Source organism: Tenrec ecaudatus, chromosome 12 (genome assembly GCF_050624435.1).
Source record: "Tenrec ecaudatus isolate mTenEca1 chromosome 12, mTenEca1.hap1, whole genome shotgun sequence".
NCBI lineage: Eukaryota > Metazoa > Chordata > Mammalia > Afrosoricida > Tenrecidae > Tenrec > Tenrec ecaudatus.
Window position 1 is genome coordinate 49,791,579 of NC_134541.1, and position 25,394 is coordinate 49,816,972.

Genomic DNA, 25,394 nt, shown 5'->3' on the forward strand with positions numbered 1-25,394 from the left:
GGAACATTTGCAGCTGTGACTGAAGCGTGGAGAATGACACATACCGATGCTGCTGAAGGTACAAGAGCTCGTGGGCAAAACCCAATGGGTGTCCTTCTTAACCTTCTTTATTTTCACTTAACTATACATCACTAGCTCCTATCAAAATGTAACCCTTTGCTCCCGAGGCAATTCCAACACGACGACCTTACAGGATGTAGTACAACTGCCCCACATGGTTCCCAAGGCTGCAATCTCTAGAGATGCTCACTACACGGCTCTCTCCCCAACAGCAGCGGGCGACTGCCTTGCCACAGTAGCAAGGCACTCACTACGTGCGCGCTACATACCAGGGTAAATAGAAAAAGTATTGCTACACAGAAAATCTTATTAAACACAAATATTAGAAGGTGAAGCTATTCTTTTTCAACAGATCTTCCACTGGGCCCCCTACACTTCTGATGGCAGTGTTTCCATCTCCAGCCCACCCCTCCCCCCAAGAACGCTGCACTCTCCGACCTGCAGAGCACTGGACTAGCAGTTGGGCATCCTCAAGGGACTCAGACTGTGCTCCACTGAGATGATCTTTGCACCGGGGGTACAAACAGAAGTCTGAAAGAGCAACATCTGGGCCACAGGGTAGCTAGATTAAGATTTCCCAATTAAAAAAAAAAAAGATTTCCCAATAATATTCTTTTTGTCAGACAGCTCCGACTCATGGGGTGACCTTATATACTTGTCCTGCAGCCGTGATTTTGGTATGAGTCCACTAATACATACCAAGGAGTTATAAACTGGACCCTTGACTACACTCCGCCCATCTTCCTAGACTGATTCAGAGGAGCCCATCCTGCACTGCCCAGTGGTGGCCACAAGCCACTGGGTGGCTCTTGGAATATGGCCAATGTGAAAGGAGATGTATTATAAGGGGATCTTCAAAAAGTTCATGGGAAAAAACCTTTTATCTTTGAGCTTATTTTTTCCATCAAATTTTTAAAGCATCTTTAAACACCAGCTTTCAAAGGCTAAGTATGAAAAAAAATAGTAGCTTCTTAGGCATGAGGATGGTGAGACTACAGCTCATATACCTGGAAGTGTTACCAGGAGGGGTCAGTCCCTAAAACAGGACATCACATGTGGTAAAGCAGAAAAAACCAAACTCACTGCCACTGAGCTACCCCCTGGTGGGTTTCCTCCATTTACAGGAGCAGAAAGCCCAGTCTTTCTCCCGAGGAGCTGCGAGCGGTTTTGAACTGCTAGCCCACGCATAACCACTGTACCGCCAGGGCTCCACTTTGGTAAAGCAGAGGGCCAGGGAAAATGAGGCAGCCGGTCACTGTGATGCACCAACAGCCTCCGTCGCAGTCCTGGCTTTGAGGTTGCCACAGGTGTGTCAACGCTTCACTGTGCAGCACACGGGGTCTTGATGGGGTCGAAATGACTGGAGGGCACCTCGCAACAGTCGGGCAACCATGGAATAAAACTTTCTAATGTAACCGCACTGAAAGTACTCTAAATTATCAGGCATGAACTTCATGGCGAAGGATTAAGCACTTGTAACACTTGATGTAATTCAAAGTACGCCTAGCAACATTTAAAACTCTCCCCTCCTACCTCCTGCCATGTCCTGCACCCACCTTAGAAATGCCAACATTTCCCCCTCGGTTCACACAGACCCTCTCTGTAAGAAACTTCTTGAAAACCCTAACTGCAAAAACATTTCTAAGTGATTTTTTTGGTTTGTTTTTAAAAAGAACTTCCCAAATCAGGGGCAGTAAAGCTAAAAGAAAAACAGGAACAGGAACGAGAAGTTGGGGCCCCTGGTGAGTCAGGCTGACTTCCGATTTCAGGATCGGCGCACATGGAAGCCTGCCTGTTCTTGGAACTGGCCCACGGGCTCCGCAACATGCAATCTCCCACTGGGACCCAATGTACACTGGCATGCCACACGAGTTCTCCACAGACAAATGCCCCCAGGAGAAAACTTGCTATCATGAAAATGTAAGGCACGAAAATAGATGTGTTCAAGACTCAACATTTCATCTGTTAAAGTGCCGACTCTAGAAGGGCCACGGTGCGATGAATTCTAGGTGAAGTCAGTTAACTGAGGCTTGCCGCCCGCAACATCCGACACTGTGGGTTTGAGAGGAACAGAATCAGCCAGGGCAGGGAACGAGGAGGCAGGAGAGCTGAGAGAGAGAGGGGGGGGGGGGGGGGGGGGAAGGAGGGCCCATGTGGACAGATCCAGAAACCTTTCTGGCAGAGGCACAGGAAACACAGGGACCACGCACGGTAAAAGCCAGACAGGCGCGGGGACAAATGACAGCACAGGCCGGTGCTGGGGACAGCCCCTGATGGTGACCTGGTAGCCTGGGGTGTGTAACTTCATTTCTTGGTGGCAGCATCATGGAGGAATGTGGGCCAGGACTCCTGGAACTGCAAGTTTTCATACCAAAGCTGGGAAATGTGTACAACCACCTGATCTTTGATGCTCACAGCAAGTTCCATCCAAAATACTGGTGTGGACAGGTATGGCAGAGGCAGAACCTGCCAGCGATGAGCAGCCAAGGAGACAGTAAGCACAGGCTATAGGCAGCAGGCTGAGTGCACCAGGAAAGAGCCTTCTCATGATGAAAACAAACACTTCGGGAGAGTTTGGACAACAGGGGCGCTTGAGGCAAGTACTGCAGGGTAAGGCGAGCACCAGAGATTGGGTGGTGGAGGTGGTGAAGGGTGGTGAGGGAGGGCTTACTGGATTCTGAGGGGAGTGGGGCTGGAGAGGTCAAAGACATCACAGGTCCAGGAGTAGGATTTTACCCTACCAACACAGAACAGCACACGAACCAGGCTTCCCAGGGGGATGAAGCTGAAGGCCAGCTAACCAGATGGAGCCTAGGCCACAGGTAGAGTGGCTGGTCTAAGAGGATTTAGAAAGCTGGCCGGCACTGATGGCAAAACCTGACTAAGGGCGCAGTCTCAGGGGCTGGATAGAGAGCTTCAATGGCAACAGAACTCACTTTCTTGGCAAAGTGCCCAGACCAACTCGGAAGGCTTCACCCTTAGTCACACACACATGCTCAACATGGTGTCTGCCTCTACACCAGTGGTCCTCAACTTTCCTCATGCTGCGCCCCTTCCATACAGTTCCTCATGGTGTGGTGACCCCCAACCATAACATTATTTCGTAGCTCCTTCATAACTGTGTGATTTTGTGACTGTTGTGAATCGGGTGACCCCTGTGAAAGGGTCATTCAATCCGCCCCCATAGGGGTTGCGACCCACAGGTTGAGAACCCTGCTCTACACCCTGCCTGCAGCCACCTCAGCCCTCAGCAGTTTTAAGTCAGGGTCCTACATGGCTCCCCACAGACAGCTAGATCATGGTTTTGAGGTTCTTCTAATGACCATGACTGACCAACTCCTTGGCCTCAACAACCAGAGACAAATCTGACTTAGGAAAAGGGTCAAGTTCCCATGAAGGGGCTTTTATGTACTGTTATGTAAATTAGCTCTACCATGCTATTAACAATGTCTACAGCCCAGGTCTGAGACTCAGACAAGCTCTCTTCTCCTTTGGGTCCAAGACCTGAGAGCATTCTCCTCTCAGTCAGAGAAGCCGCTCCCTCAGGCTCCTGCCCACCAGAAGAGGTACAGGAGTTACCACCCTTGCTGGCTCTCCATTCACATGGCCACGTCTAGTGGCTGCAGGAGGGTCCTCCTGAGCCCAGGGAATGCCAATTGTATAAGGCCTTGAAGAAAGACACTGCTTACTTACTGCAGTCACTTGCTTACTGCAAGGGCTAAGACAGACTCCAGATAACACAAAGGACAGAGGGTCCCAAACCAGCTCAGCACTGGACAGGAAGTCTACTGTGCTCCAGGAGTGTCGACCTGCCTTCCCTACCCAATGAAATCCGAGGAGGAATGGCTGACTGACCCCCAGCTGCTGGGGACAATGTCTGACATTTTAATTTTTAAGCCCACTCGATTTGTATAAACAATGTCAAAAGCAGTGATATTTTGGGCCTCTTAATCAAGGGCCTTGTCTTTGGATGGAGAAAGAAAAGCAAACAATTAATAAAATATGAAGTTGTCTATTTAATGGTGTCTCACAAAACTCAACCGAGTCCACACAAACTCCTAGTGAACGTGTAAGACAAAGTAAAACTAACTGCCCCTCTGGGCTCCTGAGTCTGTAACTGTTTATGGGAGTCAAAAGCCTCACCTTTCTCCCAAGAATCCGCTGGTGTCTTCCAACCTCTGACCTTGCAGATAGCAGCCCAACGTGAAACCTTGTGAGGCACCAGGGCTCCTGATTGGTGGCTAACGGAATTCAATAGTCATGCATCCTACGGAGGGAAGAATGAAGGAGGCAGCACTCCGCTGCTCCGTGCGAGAATGAAGCGGCAGTCTATTTGCACAGAGACTGAGCTCTTTCTTAGAAACCCCATCGGCTGGCTCTAGTCTGTGCTAAAAGAGCAGACTCAGTGGCAAGAGTTTGGTTTTTTAAAATAAATGGAATGACTTTATTTTCTTTATACTTTTGTTTCCTCTCCCCTCCTCAATTTCAACAAAACAATTTTACATATGGTAGAAAAAAATAACACCTTACAATATTTTAAAAGGAAGACGTCCTCTGGGCAAGCTCCATCTTTGAGCTTCCATAGGCTCATTTTAAATGGCAACCAAGACTCTACAGAATGCCAGGAGAAAAAAGACGCAGAGATAATGATGCTGGGCTTTCTGGCCACACTGCCTAAAGCCTGGGACAGGAGCCCTAGCACCACCAGGTTGTAAAGGTTTTTAAAGAAGATTTGTGCCCTTGGTATCAGCTCCTTATTTTTCCTCTTCCCTACCCCTCTCCCTTTCTCCCTCATGAACCCCTGAAAATTATAAATTATTATTTTTTCATGTCTTGCACTGTCCATGTCTCCCTTTACCCCCTTGTCTGTTGTCCATCACCGAGAGGGGGTTACAGGTAGGTCATTGTGATCGGTTTCTCCTTTCTCCTCCCACCTCCCCCTTACCCTCCTGGTATGGCTACTTTCAATATTGGTCCCAAGGAGTTTATCTGTCCTGGATTCCCTGTGTTTCCAGCTCTTATCTGGACCCATGAACATGCTCTGGTCTAGCCAGATTTGCAAGGTAGAATTAGGGTCATGAAGTGGAGGGAAGGAAGCATTAGAGAACCAGAGGAAAGCTGTATGCTTCATCGGTGCTATACTGTACCCTGACTGCTTTGAAAATGATGATGGCAACGTATGTACAAATGTGCTTGACACAATGGATGGATGGATGGAGTTGTATGAGTCCCCAATAAGATGATTTAGAAAAAGAAAAAATTAAACCATACCTTTAATTAATAAGACTATTATTTAACAGATTTATCTATGACACTTCAACATGAAAATGAAAATTCTTGACCAATAAGCAAATTCAGTTAAATACAAAAGTATTTAACTGTCAAGGATTTTTATTTTAATTAATTCCACAATAAAAAAATTAAATAATGTATTAAATCTGCCCAAACCAAAAGATTTTTTGAAGAATGTCACTGGGCTGTTGCTCTCAGACGCATCAGTACCACATGGATACTTGGTACATACACTTCCCTCGGGTATGTTTAGAACACGGTCCAAATCAACCCAAGGTGGACTATGCCGATCTCACTGGAGCTGGATCTGAGGAAGTGTTTGTGGTTGCCATCCTTCTTTGGTCCTTATTTTGAAGGACAACTGAAACCTTTTTTCTAGATATCTTTTCTTTTTTTAAATGTAAAACCAAAAGGTTAGGCCCAGGGCATTCTTAGGTGACTTCCAATGCTTCAGTGTTATAAATCCAACTTAAAGACTAACAACCCATATTCATGGTGGTGTGAATGTTCTTCCTTTTCTTTCTGTCTAGATGTGTCCAAGTGAAAATAAGGTACAGCCCCAATTTTTACAATGTCTGCTGAGCCAAAAAGCTTATCTACTTTAAACTCTAGAAGTAGAATTTATCGAGCATTTTCTCAGATTTTCATCTTCAAAGAAATCCAAACTATCACTAGATGGACAAGAACACTAGTTAGACAGTGTCGCAGATCTTTTAGGTGCTGAACATGACATGAGCCTTATAGACTGTAAAAATAGGGGTAATTGGAACGAATGTACAGAACTAAAATTTTAAATTTTATCTGCTGTTAAATTCTGTGAAGTTTCACTTATCAAAAAATAATTTATATGATCATGAAATGTAATGTTTCAAATTGCAAGGTAATGTAGTGTTTGCAAAATACTCTTGTCTAATATTATCCAGTAGTATCTTGATTTGTACAATCACACTTTGCTAAAATGACTTCATTTTAATACCCACTGATACAGATTAATAATATAAGTTCAGATTTAAAGTTGATGGGAACCAGTGCATGTAATACTTTTGCAAGTATTGGGAGTTCGGTTTGAAGAGTAATTTAACTGTTGGATGCCAGGAAATGGGTTTTCTCAAAGTCCATTGCCAGCAATGGGCAGGCCTGTACCTGGCAGAGAACATTAACTGTACACCTTATGAACAGAGAGGTGAATAGCTTTGAAATAAAGTTTTAAAGAAATAAAACATAAAAAGAGAAGCAAAAATTGGGTTTCAAGCGAAAACAAAGCGCTCCGTGGGCCTCTCGCATGGGCGGGGTGAACCTGCAGTACTAGTGGTGCACGCGGGGCTGCCTGGGGCTCCACCCTGTCCTGCCACATGCTGGCCGTGTGATTTCTCAAAATTCACCTGAGCTTTGGCCCTGCACTTTCCAGAATTTGTTTCAAGAATAAATGTATGGGAATGAGTGTCATAAACAAAATATATAGATAGACAAGTATCCGGTTGAGCACAATGATGTCGAACCATTCATAACCCATGCGGCCCATAGTTCCTGAAGGACAGGCACTGGAGGGTGGAGGATGGGTAGATGGGCAGGAGGGCAAACGGCTATTACAGTAAATAGTTTAAGGTGCCCTCTCTGTGCTACAAACAAACTGAATACGGAATACAGGGCCCGCTTGGGGGGGTTTTCTTGGTAAATTTTAAAGCTCTTCCTTATTTCCTGTGCCTTCTGCCATTACCTTCCTGGACATGAAGAACTTTAAGATTGCAGGTATTTTCTAGTCTCCTGCCTACCCTTGGGCAGGCAAGATCGGAGCGGTGGCACCATTCAGAGTCCCCAAGCCTTCCCCAGTGCTCCAGTCATGCGGGGCAGGGGGTGGGGCAGGGGAGGAGCACTAATGGGAATGCGGTCAGGCTGGCCACCTTTGGCTTTACCTGCTAACTCGGTTCCAGAAACAACGATTGAGGAGCCGAATGCTGTCATTTGCCAGAGACCTGGTAAGAACAACTACTTTCTTTCCTGAATCTTAAAACAGCAACAGCGGCAACAACAATACCTCAACACTGGAGCTATCTCTGACTCGGGGGGAGTCCGTTAATGCCCGAGAGCTGCACACACAGGCTTTCCCATCACCGACTTTTCAGAAGTACATTGCCAGGCCTTTCTTTGGAGGCTCCTCTGGGTAGATTTAAAGCTCCAGCCTTTCGGTTAACAGCTAAGCACTTAACCATTCCCACCAAGCAATAACTTCTTTCCTCGGTCTAGTCTCCCCAGAGAAGTGAAGATTTCCTTCTTATTGTTCAGTGGAGACTCAGGAGGCCAGGGCCAGGCTGGTCTGCTTTAAAACAACTAACCAGAAAGAAACTTAAGTGTTGGTACAATAAAGCTTTTAGACAAATAATTTGAGTTTTTACTGCTTTTATATCTTTAATGTTATATGGGAAAAATTGGAAAATACAGAAGGGCATAAGGAAGATACTAAAATTCCCCCCCTTTTGAATTTAGGGTGGCCTTTCCCCCACGTAGGTGTTTGCATGTGTGGTTGATAATCAGGTGACGGTCTGCATCCTAGGTTCCACTTCTCTAGGAGAGCGTCCGACCTCAGCAGACTCCTGGGCCTCAGTGTGGGCCAGGCGGAACAAAGATGTGCGCATCAGCCTTCCCAGGGCAGCAGACTGGGTCGAGAACTCACAGCTCTTCAGTCAGCTCTAGCTTCCCTCAGCATGCACCAGGGTTTGGCATTCCCAGAGTTCCCAGGACACGGATTTGAGTTCAAAATGAGACTCCTGTGACTTGGCTCTTGGCCCCATGCAAAAGCAGTGCCAAGTAAGCCAGGCTCCAGTTTAAAGCACAATATTTTGTTTACACTGAGTCTGAGAGCCCAATCCCTGGAGAGGGCACTGCGCTTAGTAGAGGGTCAGCGAAAATGAGGACCCTCCCTGAGGGAGATGACACAGTGACCACAGCAATGGGATCAAATAAGACAACAGTAAGGATGCCACAGAACCAGGCAGTGTGTTGTACTTAGGCACACTGATTCAGAACCAACTTGAGAGCATCTAACAAAATGACAATTGTTATGGCCGTCCGAGTCTACAGGGTACACACCTGTGCAATACGAATCTGGCCTCCATTCTAGAGCTGGAATGGAATGGCCCTCCTTGAAGTTTAGAGCTAAAATTCTGGTTATGATATTAATCAATTCAGCTTAGCTGGGGGTGGTGTGGTGGGTGAGGGGCGGGGGCAGACCTGGCAGGAGATAAAGAACCAATCAGGGAAGAAAAATGGTGTTTCCTTTTTAAAAAAAAAAAAGCACCACCATATATACAAGCTTCCTATGCAAGCAACAATTTTCCTAAAGAACACCCCCCTCCCCCCCACACACACATACACAAAGTTCCCCTGAGCTATCTATCATCTGAGAGCACACCAATACTGGTCCACGAGGGTGCTACATGCCAAAGGTAATCCACACAGACAAAAAATCTCCCCCAGGAAACATTTCTCTTCTCCAGGGCTCCAGTAATGCCTCCTCTTTCAAACACTTACAAACAAACCTGCATCACTTGTTTCTTAAGGGTTTCCCCTTATTCTCCACCTGGGTTAGTCACGCTCCCACTTGGAATTGTAACCATTTCTGTACACCGCACTATGATCATGTGAGCAGAGGGGCCATCAGAAGGAACATGCCAGAAAACAACCGTGTGAGAGCAAAACTATTTTGGATGGTGAGCACTGCATTTCTGAATTAAAAATGTATCTACTCTGTGACTGAGCAGTAACACATCTAGGAAGCCACAGAGACAGTCACACAGCACTGCATAAAATCTCCTGATGACTTCAATGCCACTTAAATATACACGGTGACACAGGCACAGTACAGAGCATTAAGCTGCTGACGGAGACAGCTCTGTAGGTTCTGCTATGGAGGCAGTGAAGGCTGATCACCACGCCTCCTTCTGTCTGTCCCAACCTTAGGCTGCCCGATAATCATGTGGGGTCTCCTCACTGCTGCTGAGGAGCTGCAACTGGCCACAAGTCCAGGCCTGTACCACGAAGAGCCAACACCTTCACCCCCCTTAGGCCTGTCCTTCATGACTCTTGCTCTTCAGGTCCTGTTCTGAATTTCACCCCAGAATTACTGAGATAAAGTTGCAGTCAAGTTCTGACAGAGTGTGCTGACAGAACATGAGGGAGTTCCCTGAACACTGGAGAAGGCTGGCATTTTCATCTACTCCTGCCCTCGGGCTATCTTTTCGGATTGTTCCAATTTAATATCTGGAAGGAAGAGGCGTTTGTTATTGCTTTTGTGAAATGATTAATCTACTAATAAAGACAATGTATTAAGAGCAAACTTTAACCCCCTAAAAAACTTCTAAACATCATAAGATAGTAACATAAAATGAGCTACTTTAACAGACAGCTGAATGGAACAATTGTCCAATACACTGGACACTAAAGACCACCGAGGTAACAAAATTTCTCAATAAAGTGGGTGCTGGCATTGAGGGAGGGCCTTCTCTAAGGTTGCTTTGTGGTTTTAATAATGAATTATTACTACATCGATCGAAGGAGTAAAAAAATCAGCAAACTTCCTTTTGGAAGAGTTCCTGATCCTATTTTTACACTATTTTCATGTGATCTAACATCTTTCTCTTGTGTGTTTGCCATGATATCCAAACAGCTTGTTGTGGTTAGGTGTTGTAGAGTTGGTGTCTACTCATGGCGGTCCTTTATGTAGCACAAAACGAAATACTGCCCGGCCTCGCACTATCCTCACAGCTGTTGTTCACCCAAAACCATCCTTGCAGCTACTGTGTCCATCCATCTTCTCAAAGGTTTCCCTTTTACGCTGCCGCTCTAGTTTGCCAAGCGTGATGTATTTCTCCAGGGTCCGATCTCTCCTGCTAACATGTCCAGAGTGAGATGAGACCTCATCATCCTTGCCTTCAGGGAGCATAGCACCACAATTCAAATGCATCTGCTTTTCTTCTGTCTTCCCTTGGTCCACCTTTCACATGCATATGAGGTGCCTGCAAATCCCATGGCTGGGCTCAGGTGCACTTTAGTCCTTAATGTAACACCTGGGCTTGTCAACAAGTTAAAGAGGTCTTGTGCCACAGATTACCTTCTGCGATGTGTCATTTGACCTCTTGACTGATGCTTCCATAAGCATGGATTACGGGAGTCAAGCAAGATAAAATCCTTGGCAGCTCTAATCTTTTCTCTGCTTATCTTGATGCTATCTATTGGTCCAGTTGTGAGGACTTTGGTCTTCTTTACATCAGTCATAATCCATATTGAAGACAGCAATCCTTGATCTTCATCAGCAAGTGCTTCAAGTCTTCCTTGCCGTCAGCAAGCAAGGCTGTGTCACCTGTACATCAGAGACGGCTAATAAGCCTTCCGCTGATCCTAAGGCCACATTCTTCTTTATATAATCCAGCTTCTCTGATTATTTTCTCAGTAGATAGGTTGAATAAGTATGGTGAGAGAATATAGCCCTGACACACACCTGATTTCAAATCATGTTCTGTTCATACAACTGCCTCTTGATCGATGTACAAGTTCTGCAGGAGCACAATTAAGTGTTTTGGAATTCTCATTCTCCTCAAAGCTATCTATTATGACCATCAGAGTCAAATACCTTGGGATAACCAAGAAAACACAATACACATATTTCTGGTATTCTCTGCTTTCAGCCAAGATCTACCCGACGCCAGCAACGATAGCCCTTGTTTCACGTCCTCTTCTGAATCTGCCTGTATTTTTGGCAGGTCCCTGTCAACGTACTGCTGCAACCATTGTTAGATGACTTTCAGCAACATTTCACTCGGATGTGGTATCAATGCTGTTGTGCTATAATTTCGGCATTCTGCTGGTCACCTTTCCTTGGAAAGGGTACAGAGACGGGGCTCTTCCAGGTGGTGGATCAGGTAGCTGTCTTCCAGGGCTTCATCAGCTCGTGGAAACATCTCAATTGGTGTTGTCAATTCCTGGAACCTTGTCTTTGGCTACTGCTTTCAGCTCAGCAGTAGCAGCAACTTCCTCCGTCCTCCCATACCAGTGCTTCTTGATCATTGGCTACCCCATCAAATGGTTGAATATAGATTAGGGGTTTTTTGGGCACAGTGGCTGTGTATTCTTTCCATCTTCTTTTGATACTTCTTGAATCGTTCACTATATTGCTCATAAAATCTTTCAATAATGCAACTTAAGACTTGAACTGTTCTTTTTCTTTTAGTTGAGGATATGTTGAATATATTCTGCTCTTTTTGCTTTCTAACTCCAGGTCTTTGCAAAAATTTTTACAGTACGTTCCTTTGTCTTCTTGAGCTGTCCTTTGAAAATTTCTGTTAAGTCCTTTGATCACTTCTTCCATTTGTCGTAGCTACTCTACAATTAAGAACAAGTTTTGAGTCTTTTCTGACATCCACTTTGACCTTTTCTTTCTTATCTCTTACTAACTTTTTGCTTTCTTCATGGATGATGTTCTTGATGTCTTCCCACAGCTCATTGGGTCTTCTGTGCTTAGTGTTCAAAGAGTCAAATCTTTCTTGTGAAGTTCTTAAAATTCAGTGGCAATACACAGGTCAGCATTGTAGTATGGCTCTCGGGGACTCGTTTTAATGTGCTTCAGCTTCACCTTGGACTCCTGGCTTCATTTTAGCGGCTGATATTGAGCATTTCCATCATATGTATTCAGATTGATTTCTGTTTGTCCTGTGTGGGGAAACGTATCGCTGCCGTTTGTGTTGAAAATGATATTTGCAACAAAGAAGCTGTTGGTCTTGTAAAATTCTATCATGCACTCTCTAGCTTAATTCCATCCTAGCACTGAGGCCAATTTTCCAACTACTGTTCTTTCCTCCAAAGTTTCCACCTTTTTCTTTCCAATTGCCAATCATTATCAATGAGTCTTGACTTTATGTTTGTGCATTTTCCGACTGAAGATGTTGGTATAATTCTTCAATTTTTTCTGTGGGTATAGTTCTTCAATTGCTTCAGCTTCTGTGATTGATGCATAAAATTTTTTTTAATATATTGCCTTCGAGTCAGTATTGATGCATAGCAACCCTAGAGGGCAGGGCAGAACTGCTCCCGCAATTGTTTATGGAGTTGAAAGCCCCACCCGTGTCCTCCTGTAGAGCGGCTGACAGTTCAAACTTTGGACCTGTGGATCACACCCCAATGTGTAACCCCTAAGCCAGCAGGCTCCTCAATTGCAGCATAAATTGAATAGCTGTATTGACTAGCTCTTCTCGTACTCTGATAGCCTCTCAGAGACAGCACTGCACTGCACGCTCTATCTTGAAATATTCTTTGACGATGAATGCGATGCCATTCCTCTCGACTTTGTCTTTCCGAGCATGGACTGTCTGAGTCGACTGATTCAAAATGGTCAATACTAGTCCCTCTCAGCTCACTAATGCGTAGGATATCGATCTTTATGCATTTCACTTCATTTTTGATGGCTTCCAATATAATTGAGCCTACTTCTTTTTCAACTAAATGTCATACCACGGATATTTCTTTCCACAGCAATGTCTTTCTATATTTCTTGCTACGAACAATTAGATCATAGTGCTCCACCTTCACCATGCTCATCGTGAAGGAGTCAGCAATGTTTTAATGGGCACTGAATTCAGCACTGTGGCCTGGGGTTTGTTGCAAAAGTTAAATATTTAAATTTTAAAAACGTATCACAAGCAGTTTTACATGCAGATCAGTGTCCATGGATTTATTATTTCTTCAGATAAGAACCCCAGAAAAAGAAGAAAAACTGTCAGTCCTTTAGGCACTTAATCCAGCCAATACACCTTATTGCACGGTCACAACCTGTCCATCTGTGGAGAGCTATGTGTTGCTGATGGTGAACAGGCTTCAGTGGAGTGTCCAGTCTAAGACTAGGAAGGCAAGCCTGGAAATCTACCTGAAAACCAGACACTGACAACCTCTATGGAGCACAGTGATCTGATTCCTAACCTAACCTAAGGCTGACACACGTTGAGCAGCATTTCCTTCTGGTGTGCACAAGCTCACCAGGAACCAGTGCCTGACTCAACAGCAGCTAACAGCAATAAGAGCTCCTGACACAGCTTGCCAGGTGGGTTTTCAAAGGGATCATCCAATTTACCCTATTAACCGCATCCATTCTTAATGTAATCACTTCTAATAAAGTTTATTTTCTTGTAAATTTCCAAAAAAACATTTACTAGTTATATAAAAATATGTCTCCTAGACCCTATCCCTAAATCCATGTGGTCTGTGGACCTGCAGCACCAGCACCTCCGAAGAACTAATGAGACAGACAGCATCTCAGGCCGACCTTACACCTGCAGAATCAGAACTCACTCTTTCACGAGACCACCTGAGAGTTTTGCGGGCACCTTATCTCTGAGGAAGGAGCCCTGACGGCGCAGTGCGCTATGTGTTGGGTTGCTAACCCACAAAGCTGGAAGTCTGAAACCCCCAGCAACTCCTTAGGAGAAAGACAGGGCTTTCCATTCCCAGAAAGCTTTACAGATTCGGACACTCACAGGAGCAATTCTACCCGATGAGATTCACCATGAGTCCGAACGGATCCCATGGCAGTGTTCGCAGTTTGGCAAATGTTGAGGAGTGTTGCATTAGAGTAAATCTCAGCTGTTTTGTGAAATCATTTTTAAGATGACTTTTACAGGACACCCAGACGTTCTAGAACCTTTTGTGCAGGTGGGTAGGTCTTGGTGTGCTCCGCCTTGCAGTGCCTGTCTACACTGACTGCAGGAGCGCAGAGTTGAGTTGATGATAGAGCCAATTCAGCACAATGAAAAACAAAGAACAATCACGGGTTTCTCCATGTGTCCAGGCTTTCAGATACTGAGGAATATTGCAAGGAGCTTTTTCAGTATAATCTCAGCTGCCAACAGCCCCCCTCCCCCGTCACCTCATGCGTTTGACTTTTCAGTCCTGTTTGAAAGTCCCACATCACCACATGCTTTCATGATGTCCTTTCACTGCAACATCATTAGCTGCCTCCTGCCATCCATGCAAATCGATACTAAATTTGGCTGTCTTTCATCTGTTCCAAGATTGGAATGCTTTTGAGATAAATTTAATTCATTCAAAATAAGCACTTATCTAGAGATGAGTGCTTGTGGGTCTAAACAGGTTTCCCCAAATCCTGAGCAGACATGGCTGCTCTTGATCGCTCACTGAGTGCCTTTCCTTCTTCAATGAATTATGATACTTCCCTTGCGTTCTTGGTGTGTGTGGTAGTTATATAATTTCATGTCAACTTGATAAACAAATGGAGGGGTGGAGCCTAGCCTGTCAATCAGGTCCCAGCCTAATGATGCCACCTTGTGGGTGTGGCCTTCTCATGTGGATTCTAGAAATTTCCTTTCTTTCTCCTGGGGGGTGGGTCACACACAGTCTCTCTCTGCCTTTGTCTTCTAGTGGACAAGCCATATGGAGCCATGCTGATGGCAGCCAAGTCCTGGAGATACATCCACTGCCATTGGATCCACAGGGCTTTGCACACACCAGCCTGTGATCTGCCCACATTCCGCATCATTGCACGTTACTGCTTGAGTCTGAAGAATCGTTTCTGGACTAGTAGTCGACTTATAAGCTAATATCGGACGCATGGACTTGATCTGAACGGGGTTGGGATGTTTTCTTAATATATACTCGAGTATAAGTCGAGTTCTTCAGCACGTTTTTAATGTAGTTTTTGTGGCAAAATTAGATGCCTTGGCTGATATTTGGGATGGTTTATACTTGAATATATACGGTAATTACTCTTTGATCTAAAGTTCTTTTTTCTTTTTAATCATTTTATTCGGGGCTCTTATAGCTCTTATCACAATCCATCCATCCATCCATCCACCCATTGAGTCAAGTACATTTGTTCTAATAACCTGGCATTCTGTGATAAAGCTTTCTTATATATGCATGAATGCCCCTGGATTCAATGTGGCAAACCAATTTCATGACCATTCTACCCTCTGGACATGGCTGGCCTCTACCTATAACCAACTTCTAATTACAATAGTTTGGGAATATATTCACATACCAGACAGGACTGGCCTTCCAAAAAGCCTCCCCCCCCCCCCACACACACACCTATTCAGTATTTTTAACTATGTTTTCTTGCAGGTGGAATTTTAGAATTGTTTTGTCAAGCTGGCGAGGGTGGTGGGGAGTGGAACCGCAATGACATTATGGCTAATAATAAATGGCAAACCAATAAATTAATTTGGGGATAATCTTCATTTTATATATAATACACTTATTCCAGAACATGGCTTTTTGGGGTTCAAATTTCCTTCCATGTCACCTCAATCAAGCTGTTGTGTAGGCTCATACAATTGTACTCCTAGCAACATTTTTTTATTATTTACAAATTAGGCTTTCTTTCCCAATAATATACCATTTTTGTTTCATGGATTATTTCAGCCCCTTATACTGTGCCAAGGGCATAACTGGCAAGGTCAACTCTGAGCAAACTACTGTGGGAGAACCAGAAACTGCAGGACTCTCTGCCTTATTGTGTCCACATACCCATTGTGCTTTGGTCACTGTAAAGAATCGCCAGTTCTCCCTCTCCACCAATGGGAGGGCCTGACAGGACAACTTGACCCGGTGGGACCTGGGGGAACGAGTGCTAGCCCCGCACCCAACAGGAACGCTCACATGGGACTCGAAGGAAGATGCCGCAGCAAATGCTGCCTCAGAAGCTTGGAGAGGAAGACACCGGAGAAAGGGCAATGCAGCTTCTCAAAGTGGCGAGACAGGAATGCTGGGATAAAATACAGAGCCTTGTGCTGCATGGCACAGGACCAAGCATTTCAGAACCCAAGACACAAGCTAGTCAAGACAAATAGAACTTTCCAGATCCATTAATGGCTATCTATTCTCAAATAAGCATTGAACATGAAGCAGAAACTCTCTGGCCCCAATTCTAAAGGACAAAGTAAATAAAAACTGAGAAAGAGGAGTCTAGGGAAAGATGCCAATTCTCCTTAGAAGCATAATCTTACAAAGTGCACACACACACACACACACACGAAAACATCTACACTGGAGCACCAGGGAGGTAAAAACACAGAAAAAGCTAGCAGAATGCAGCCAGACATTCAAGAAAGTCTTGGCAAGAAGACACAGAACTATTGTAGATAATGTGCTGGATGAAACTGGTGTGCCTTACTTGCCACTCAACTCGTTTTCACACCCATCCCCAGGTCGCTTCAGTTCTTCACTGAGAGTACCACTCAGCCTCGGTCACATGACCTGCTCTGGCTGATGAGATACTGTGTTAAAATGTGCTTGTCCTCTGGATGTGTACTTTTGTACCTCTCAGGGAACCATGAGAAGGGCCTCCAACTTAGAGTTGCGAAAGCCTCTGCTGAGCCCCAGAATATAAATATCCCCAGGCCTCAACTCACAGTAAGATGGCAACCCCATTAAGCCACAGCTTGAAGCAGAGTTGACCTACCAGACAACCCACAAAAGCATGAGCATGAATAAATGGCTGTTGCTGAAAACCACTAAAATTAAGGATGCTTATTGTATTGTCCTGTTTTGGTAATAGCTGATACAGCGATGGATAGCGCCCTCCCACGCCCCTCCCTCCAGGTGCCCCCCACCTCCACCCCCAAGGTTATAAAGAAGAGTAACTCACCAGGGTCGCCTTTCTTCTTTTTTTTCTTTGATGGAGCATCTTGCTTTGGTGCCTCCTGACTCTGGACTGCATCTGCATCTTTGTCCTGGAGAGCCGCGTTCGCCTTTTTGCCCTGACTGGCAGCCATATCCCCCTTTTTGCCTTGATTGGAGGAGATCTCTGCCTTTTTGTCTTGATTGCTGGCTCCATCTGCTTTTTTCCCCTGGTTCACACTTTCTGCCCTTGTACCCTGATTGACAACCAAATCAGCCTTTTTGCCCTGGCTCTGGGTTCCCTCAGCCTTTTTGCCCTGGTTCTGGGCCCCTTCGGCCTTTTTGCCCTGGTTCTGGGCCCCTTCGGCCTTTTTGCCCTGGTTCTGGGCCCCTTCGGCCTTTTTGCCCTGGCTCTGGGCCCCTTCAGTCTTTTTGCCCTGACTGGCGGTTTTCTCAGCCTTTTTTCCCTGGTTAGAGGCTTCTACCATTTTAGCCTGGCTTGTGGTTCCTTCTGTCTTTCCCCCCTGATTTTGAGTAGCCTCTGCCTTTTTGCCTTGGTTCTGGGGCCCTTCTACCTTCTTACCCTGGTTAGGGGTCCCTTCTCCCTTTTTGCCCTGATTCTGGGTATTATCTGCCTTTTTGCTCTGATTCTGGGTCCCCTCAGCCTTCTTACTTTGGCTGGAGATTCCTTCTGTCTTTTTGCTCAGGTTCTGAGAAGCCTTTTTATCCTGGTTCTGGGTTCCTTCTGCCTTTTTCCCCTGTCCTTCCACCTTTTTGCCCTGGTTGGGGGTTCCTTCCACCTTTTTGCCCTGAGCTGTGCCAGTGGCTGGGGCATTGGCCTTGGTGCCCACGGGGGGCACAGCCACCACAGGCACTACCTTGGGAGCAGCATCCAAGGTGGCAGCTTTTGAGGTGAGACCCTGGATGGAATTCACTATAGGACTGACTGCTGGGTCCACCTTTGCCACTTTTTTCTCCTTCTTCTTTTTCTCTTTAGGGGAGAGGGCAGGCTTTTCTTGGAGCACGACTGGTGCTGTGGCTACAGGGGTCAGGACCACGTCGGGCTGGACTGACATCGATCTCACTACCACAGGAGAGGCCTGCATCGTTTCTTTGAGTAGGATGGTCATGTTGGGGGCTGGCTCATGCTCAAGTATCTTCCCATTGGGTTTTTCTTCCTTTTTCTTGGTCTTTCCTTTCTTTTCCACTGTTTTCTCCTTCTTTTTCTTCTCCACTTTCAGGTGGTGAGTTTTCGCCATCTCCTTTCGCTGGTTTGCTAGGGCTTCTTCATACGATGTCTCCTTCATGGAGAAGGTTAACACTAGGAAGATGCTGATGGCAGAGACAAGCATGAATCCACCAAAGAACACGAAGCCCAAGGTTTGAGTGTCATAAATATCCATCTTGGCTTGCTTTCTTCTCACCTGCCAAATACATACACAAAAATTAATCTTAGGTGGAAATGTAGGCATTGGACAATTTCCATTCCCATGCCTATTGCCAAACCTAGTGTTTCATTCTTTTCTCCCTCAGACTAAAAAAATGAGAAAAGAAATAAACAGGCATTTTCTGATGTCACCCGTTATTGCTTGCACCTATTATGAAGCGAGCAATTTGCCTACCACCACCACCACCCCCAGTTATGGAAAGTTCCCATCAGTTCTGAGAGAGCAGTAGTCAAGGGAGGGCAATGTGCTCATTGGAGTGTATAACAGGCCCAGAAATCAGAATTTCAATTCAAGATGTTCTCCACCTCATATGACCACAAATGTAAACCAAGTGTGGGAGAGTGGTGAGATAGGGGCAAAAATGTCCTACCTGAATTAATGAGCAGTGACATCCAGCCACAACTAATTATTGAGGAAATGTATGCGAAATGTATGCAATGTGGAAGCTTATCACTGGCAAAGGTCATTGTTCTCTTGATCTTTTGATTTTTTTTAACATTAGGGATGACATTTTCCCTTCTCAATGTGCAAGTGATTTAAAAAGCAAAAAAATGAGCCTCCTAAGACTTGTCAGAATGTTTCTGGCCATGTGTATTTTGGGCCAGCAGGTGCCCAGCTCATTCTCTCTGCTGTTAGGTAAAAGCTTTGTGTTATGGTCCTGAAAGTGATCAAGAGAACAATGCCTTTGCCAGTGATAAGCTTCCATTTGCGTGTCGGGAAAGAGGACGAGTCTGGGAAGGTCCACCAAACGGCAGACTCTACAGCTAGAATCACACCAACAGTGAAGAGAAGAGGTCCTTTCCTAGTGACACACTGAACCAAGAGGATGACTCACCATTTCCACTGCTTGTGGATCACTGTCCACATGGTCATAGGCAGCTTGGTTCACCCCTTTGGCTGATCGCCAAGGTTACTTTCAAGACGCTTTCCCTACCATTCAAGAAGTTTTACTTATTGGGGTAAATAGATGAGTTTTTTACTAACTAGGTTTGATGCTATTACCACATTCCATGCCTCCTGAAGTACAGAGGATTAGAACCGAGCCTAGTCTCCTGAAGGGAAATTGGCAATAGAATTAGTGAACAGTAAAGGTATGGGCTCAGTATGGCTTAAAAGTTGGGAGTACTTTTCCAGTTGGAGTGGGGGAAAGAAAAACGGGATTTCCAATCAGTCATGATATCTAAACTTTGACATTTGGGTATCTGAAAAACGTTTTTTAAGTCTATGCATCATTCTGAAGGACGGGGCTTTCTACTCCCATAAACAGTGCCAGTCTCAGAAAATCACAGGGGCAGTTCTACCCTGTCCTGTACAGTCTCGATGAATCAGCATCGACTGAATGGCAGAGTTTAGTTCTTGGAGGCCCTATTCTAAGAACATTGCCCTCATCACAAAACGGCCACAATGTCACGATGCTTTTCAAATACAACGCTTCTAAGAGGAGGGCTTCATGCACCCATTAAAGAGCATCCACAGGCGCTCCGCGATGACAGCTCCCTCAGAGGGAGTTGTAAGTTGACTGTCTGCTTTAGACGATCACCCTTGGTGGAACAAGACCACAGCCAGCTTCTCACTCTGGCCCTACTCCCTGCGAACAAAATCTGAAGTGAGCTCATAAAAGCGCTCTCTCACCCTAGGCAAGGTAGCATCTATGTCGGCATGGAATCTAACCTTTGGCAGCCACACCTCCGTGCAAGGGCTCCCTCATAATGACACTAGGGGACAGAGCAGAACGCCTCATCTTTCTCCCTCAAGCAGCTGGTGGTTTCAAGCTGCCGATCTTGTGGTTAGCAGCCCAGAATGCCACCAGGGCACCTATCAGATGTGGATGAGGTATGATCTCTGAAGAAGCTGCCCTTGGCACTGGCCAATCGACACAGGCGCAGTGAGTGATCATCACCTGCCCGAGCTGCCTGTCCACCAAGGACTGCAGGAACTGTTTCTCTTCATGATTCACAGCTTGAAATTTTGGGCAGAAACAGCCAGAATGGGAAAACTAGCCTTTTATCTCAGCCAAACCGGACAAACATGAGATGCAAACGTATTTTCGTGCTGGAACACAGCACATAGAAAAGCAAACTTGGAAGATGATTTTCCCTATGCCATGAACACAGCATAAATGTCGTCTCCCAGCTTGCACAGAACAAGTTGTTTTAAATATATTTGTGTGTGTGTGTATCCGCACCACTAATTGCTGAGTTGGGATTTTTAAACCTTTCACAGGAAAGTGAAAAGCCCTACTCTTAACGTGTAAGAATAAAACAAGATCATCTAATAGCAAATAAATTGAAATGAAAATATCCTTTCTCCTGCTCTGCAAACCCTGGGTAGAATGTAAACTCAGGGCTGAGAGACCCTTAATCAGAGGAAGGATAAACTCTTGATCTCCCTCCAATACATTCCCCAAATCCATACTTCTGACATGCCTGTCATGAGAAAAGGACTTGTTTTGAAAAAAGGCAGTGTTTTGTTCCATTACACAGAGGGTCGCTATGGGTCGGAATTGACTTGATGGCTGCTAACATCATAATATAAATAGAGCACAATTATTCACAGTCCTACGATGAACATTTAAGACTATTCACACTAACTGTATACCAGGATCTGTGCATACCTGTGAGCACTATTTCTCTAGGAGATACACCCAGAACTAGACCTGCCAGGTTACAGGATGGCACAGCTACCCAACCAAGGGTGGCCAAGCTGCTGGCCAGCGCAGTGTCCGTAACTTTGCTAACATATGGAGGAAACTGAAGTGCCACTGAGAATTCCTAACTTAACTGCATTCTTTTCAGAAAAAGGGCCTTAGTGGAAGAAAAGATTACCGTATATACTTGTGTATAAGCCCAGTTTTTACACATTTTAAATGCAGTTTTTGTGTTAAACTTAGGTGCCTCAGCTGATATTTGGGTCTGCTTATACTTGAGTATATACAGTAAGTCAAAGAAATTAACAGAAAATTTTAATGGACAGACCTGTCTTGGAAGAAGTACAGTCAGAAAGGCTGTCCTTTCCTTATAGGCAGGGTGGTGAGATTTCATTTCACCCACTTTGGGCATGTTACTAGGAGAGACCAGCCCCTGGAGAAGGGTATCACATTTGGTCAAGTAGAAGGGCACTGAATAAAGGAAGGCCCTGGACAAGATGGACTGACAGAGTGGCTGCAACACAGGAACAAATGGATGGATTGTGAGTAGAGAATTTCAGATCAAGGTGAGGGAGTGACAATAAACTGACCCTGGACACTCCTTTGAAAATAATGCTCTGTCTCCTGGCTTTTGTTTTTACTTTCAGAAAGATACTGTCCGCCAATTTGCCTTCCTTTTAAAATACCAAAGAAGCCCAATGCCATCATGTGAATGCTGACTGATGGCAACCGTGAAGGACAGAACGGGACTGCCCCATACTGCTTCAAACACCCGCATCTGTCAGGAAGCCGACTGTCACAGCCTGCTCCAGAGTGGCTGCTTTGAACCACTGACACAAAATCTAGAGACCAGGCTTAATGATCGGAAAGAAACAGGGCTTCTTTAAACCTCCACCTAATTGATAGTTAAAAATGAAAGAAGACCAAAGGGAACCCAGGACACATGGGAACTAGCACCCACATCAGCATTCACTTATTTATTAAATCTAAATTGACTTAAATATGCCACTTACAACACAAAGCTATTATAACTGTATTTTAAAAATTCAGCCCATGTGGGTGTTTACAAGAAATAAAAAGGATGAAACTGGACGAATATAACAAATTATGAGAAATAGTCCAATTTGTCGTAGTAGAAAACTTTAGTACATCTACAAACATCTCAAATTTTCATTCAGAAGTTCGAATCCTTATTGATTGTTTAGCTTTCAATTACTGGGAGCATTTAGTTTCAATTACTTGGCACAGTTATTGCAAGCTAAACAATCGATAAGGATCAGAACTTCTGAATAAAACAATTAAAAATGGATCTACACAAGACCATGCACAAATAAAACCCTGCACCCTACTCGTGCGAATTCTTTTTCTTGCACCTGAGGAAAATTTTCAGACCCTGGTCTTAAGTGTCAACAAATATCAAAGGATTAAAGTCACACAGAACGGGTTATGTGATCACAGCTCAATTAAATAAAAAATATGAATAAAAACATAATTTAAAAATCTCTTTGTATTTTGAGATTTTAAAAATGTAATTCTAGTATTTATAGATCACAGAAAATAGCAATGAAAATGCTGGTAATAATTTTGCAAATGCTTACATGAATTCCTATGAAAACAAAATTAACATAGAAACCAAGAAGTAGGAAACCGCAGTTTTCTATTAGCAAGGAAGTTGAATCCATACCCTCCATGCGGACGAGCCACCCTGGTTAGCTCTCCTAAACACCGGAAGAACGAGCGGTCCACTTCTCCTCAGAGTCTTTTCTAAAAAGCATGAAAGAGACAGAACTCTCTCCACCCATTCGGATGTCAACTAATCTTACAAAACCTGACAAAAACCATGAGAAAAAAACTAATAATAATAATAATAAGAAAACCCATCTCAGACACCAAGTTCTAAGCAGCAAAAGAAGTGAGCTCAATTGGATTTATCCAAGGAATGCAAGCTTGGTTTAACAGAAAGATTTCTTGTTTTATTTCTTTAAGAGTTTTACTGGCACTCCATCCACATTTCATACAATCCAAGTTCAATAGCATCCAGGAGAGTTGTACAATCATGACCACAATCAATTCTAGAACATTTTCTTCTTTCCTTATTCGCGTAATTATTTTTAATGTGGTAAAAGCATACACAAGAAAATATCCTCCAATTCAACAAAGTTCCATATGTATAATTCAGTGCCACTGATTGTACTCTTCGTGTTGTACGACCATTATGGATCTCCTTTTCCAAATCATTCCACCACCATTGACAGAAACTCAACAGCCCGAGCTAGAGCTCTTCTTCCTTCACCATGGCAACCACAGGTCACGTTTCTTGTCTTTTTCTTTTTTTCTAGTTTTCTTGATATAGTATTCACATATCATACACTTACATAGCGAAGTCACTTGTAAAAGAGGTGTATGTACATCATTACAACCAGTTTCAATGCACCTTCCCTACCACATTCATTGCTTGCTCCCTAATTCCTCTCACCCTCCCCACACCCCCTTTCCCAATAACCCACTGCATTAGTTATTATCTGTATGCAACCTCTCCTTCTGTACTTCATTAACTGGGAAGTATCTTTCCTCTTTAAAAAACACGTTTAACCTTCAAAAAATTTGTTCTTTAAAAATCAATAAAAATGCTTATAGCAATATTATTTATCTCACTGACATCAAGGTGTTTTTGATTCATAGCAACCTTATATAGCTTTTGAGGCTATATATAAATCTCTGCAGAGTAAACAGCCTCATATTTCTCCTTCAGAAAGGTTGGTGGGTTTGCACTACCAACCTTGCCATTAGCAGCCCAACGCTTACCAGATAGTGCCACCAAGGGTCCTCCCATGTTGGAAGTTATCGAAGTAACCATTGACAACAAAATGGTTAGCTTATAAATTGATCTACTCACACAGAGTACTACATAGTAAGGAGAGTGAATGAATGAACTACAACTGCCACAACAAAACGAATAGATGTTGAAAGACACAGAGAATATACCATGATGCTGGTATATAATGATTATATATGATGTTAGAAATCAGAAGACAAGTTACTTTTGTGGATGGACAAGAACTGCAATGGGGCACAAAGGAGAACCCGAGGGGGAAGGGATGAGAACACTTTGGTTTCCTAGTTTGTTGTGACAGGAATGTTAGTTTGCAGAGAGGTATTGAGCTGTAACATCCTGACAGTGCATCTTTCTGCGAATATATTGACACCAGTGAAGAGTTAAATATATATATGCCATCTTTAGTAGGAACGCGTAGCACACGGATCTTGAGGGAGGAGCACCTCTAATGCTTGAAGAATCTCTGCTACCGGGTACTTTTACTCCCATCTACCACTCTCATATTATTGCTCCCTCTAGTTAAGTGAAAACAGCCGCAACCTAAGACGAGGCAGGTAGACTGCCTCAGCTGGCCAGTGACTTAACAGTGCCACAGACCTGGGCTCTGCCACATGCCTCTACCAAATGCTCTATTGTCAGAGGTCTTAAATTTTCACACTGCACAGAGTACTTCCAACTTCAGAGAAAAGAATGGCTGGTCTTCAGAGTACAGCAGCTAAAGTTAGCCTGACTGATGTCCCAACACATCACTAGTGAGACTGGTCACTACGTTTTTCAATAATTCATTATTCTTTGGCACTGAGTTGACTCCTTTTCTCAATCACTCTGACTATTAAAGTCTGAAAATAGTTTTTCTGTATAATGACTACAAATATATAACACTAACTGGGAAATAAAAATGTTTTCCATAGAAATAAAACTGCATCTAATAACTTTTCACAATCAGCCTTAATTTGAAAGAAATTTTTTTATTTGGTTACATTGCACATTTTAACCACTTAATGACAAGTTCCAAAACATCTACCATTGGGAGCCAGGCTTGGACTCGACCCTTGATCAGCCGGCCTGGCTGCCTCAACCATTTTCCTCCCCTCACCACGTTCCCCCATAAAAATCCTCTGGCGAAGTAAGTCAGCAGAGCAGCAAGCATCAATTTCTCTGACTCCTTATTCTGAGAAGGTCCCACTCAGCGAAAAATCGAATGCCAGCTAAATAAAAGAACCCTCTCTCCTCCTACTAAAGGAACACTGTTAGCTCACTAAATACAAAACGCACCTTGTTTCGGAGTAGGCCAGCACTGGTCAAACCAAAAATAACACTTTTTTTTTTTTCCTGGTGAGTTTTACTTACTCTGCCAGTCCTACCATGGGGGTGGGGGTGGAGGTGAGATGGTAGCATGGTAGCAACTGAGGTTCCCCTCCTGGAGGCCCATTCCTGACAACGTGCTAGGGGGTCATGGCAGATATATGCAACCATCTGGGGATGGAGGGAA

The 25,394-nt window shown here is 44.3% G+C and overlaps 1 protein-coding gene across 4 annotated transcripts in view; it reads right to left on the reverse strand.

Annotated features, from left to right (window-relative positions):
* The window catches only part of RRBP1 (ribosome binding protein 1), a 64,876-nt gene that overhangs the window by 28,890 nt on the left and 10,592 nt on the right, over positions 1-25,394 (reverse strand). For all 4 annotated transcript variants that reach the window (XM_075564022.1, XM_075564018.1, XM_075564021.1 and 1 more), the window contains exon 2: positions 17,000-18,395. In XM_075564022.1, coding sequence (XP_075420137.1) covers positions 17,000-18,374 — 1,375 coding nt within the window. In that variant the 5' untranslated portion in view covers positions 18,375-18,395. The remainder of the gene's footprint in view (positions 1-16,999; positions 18,396-25,394) is intronic.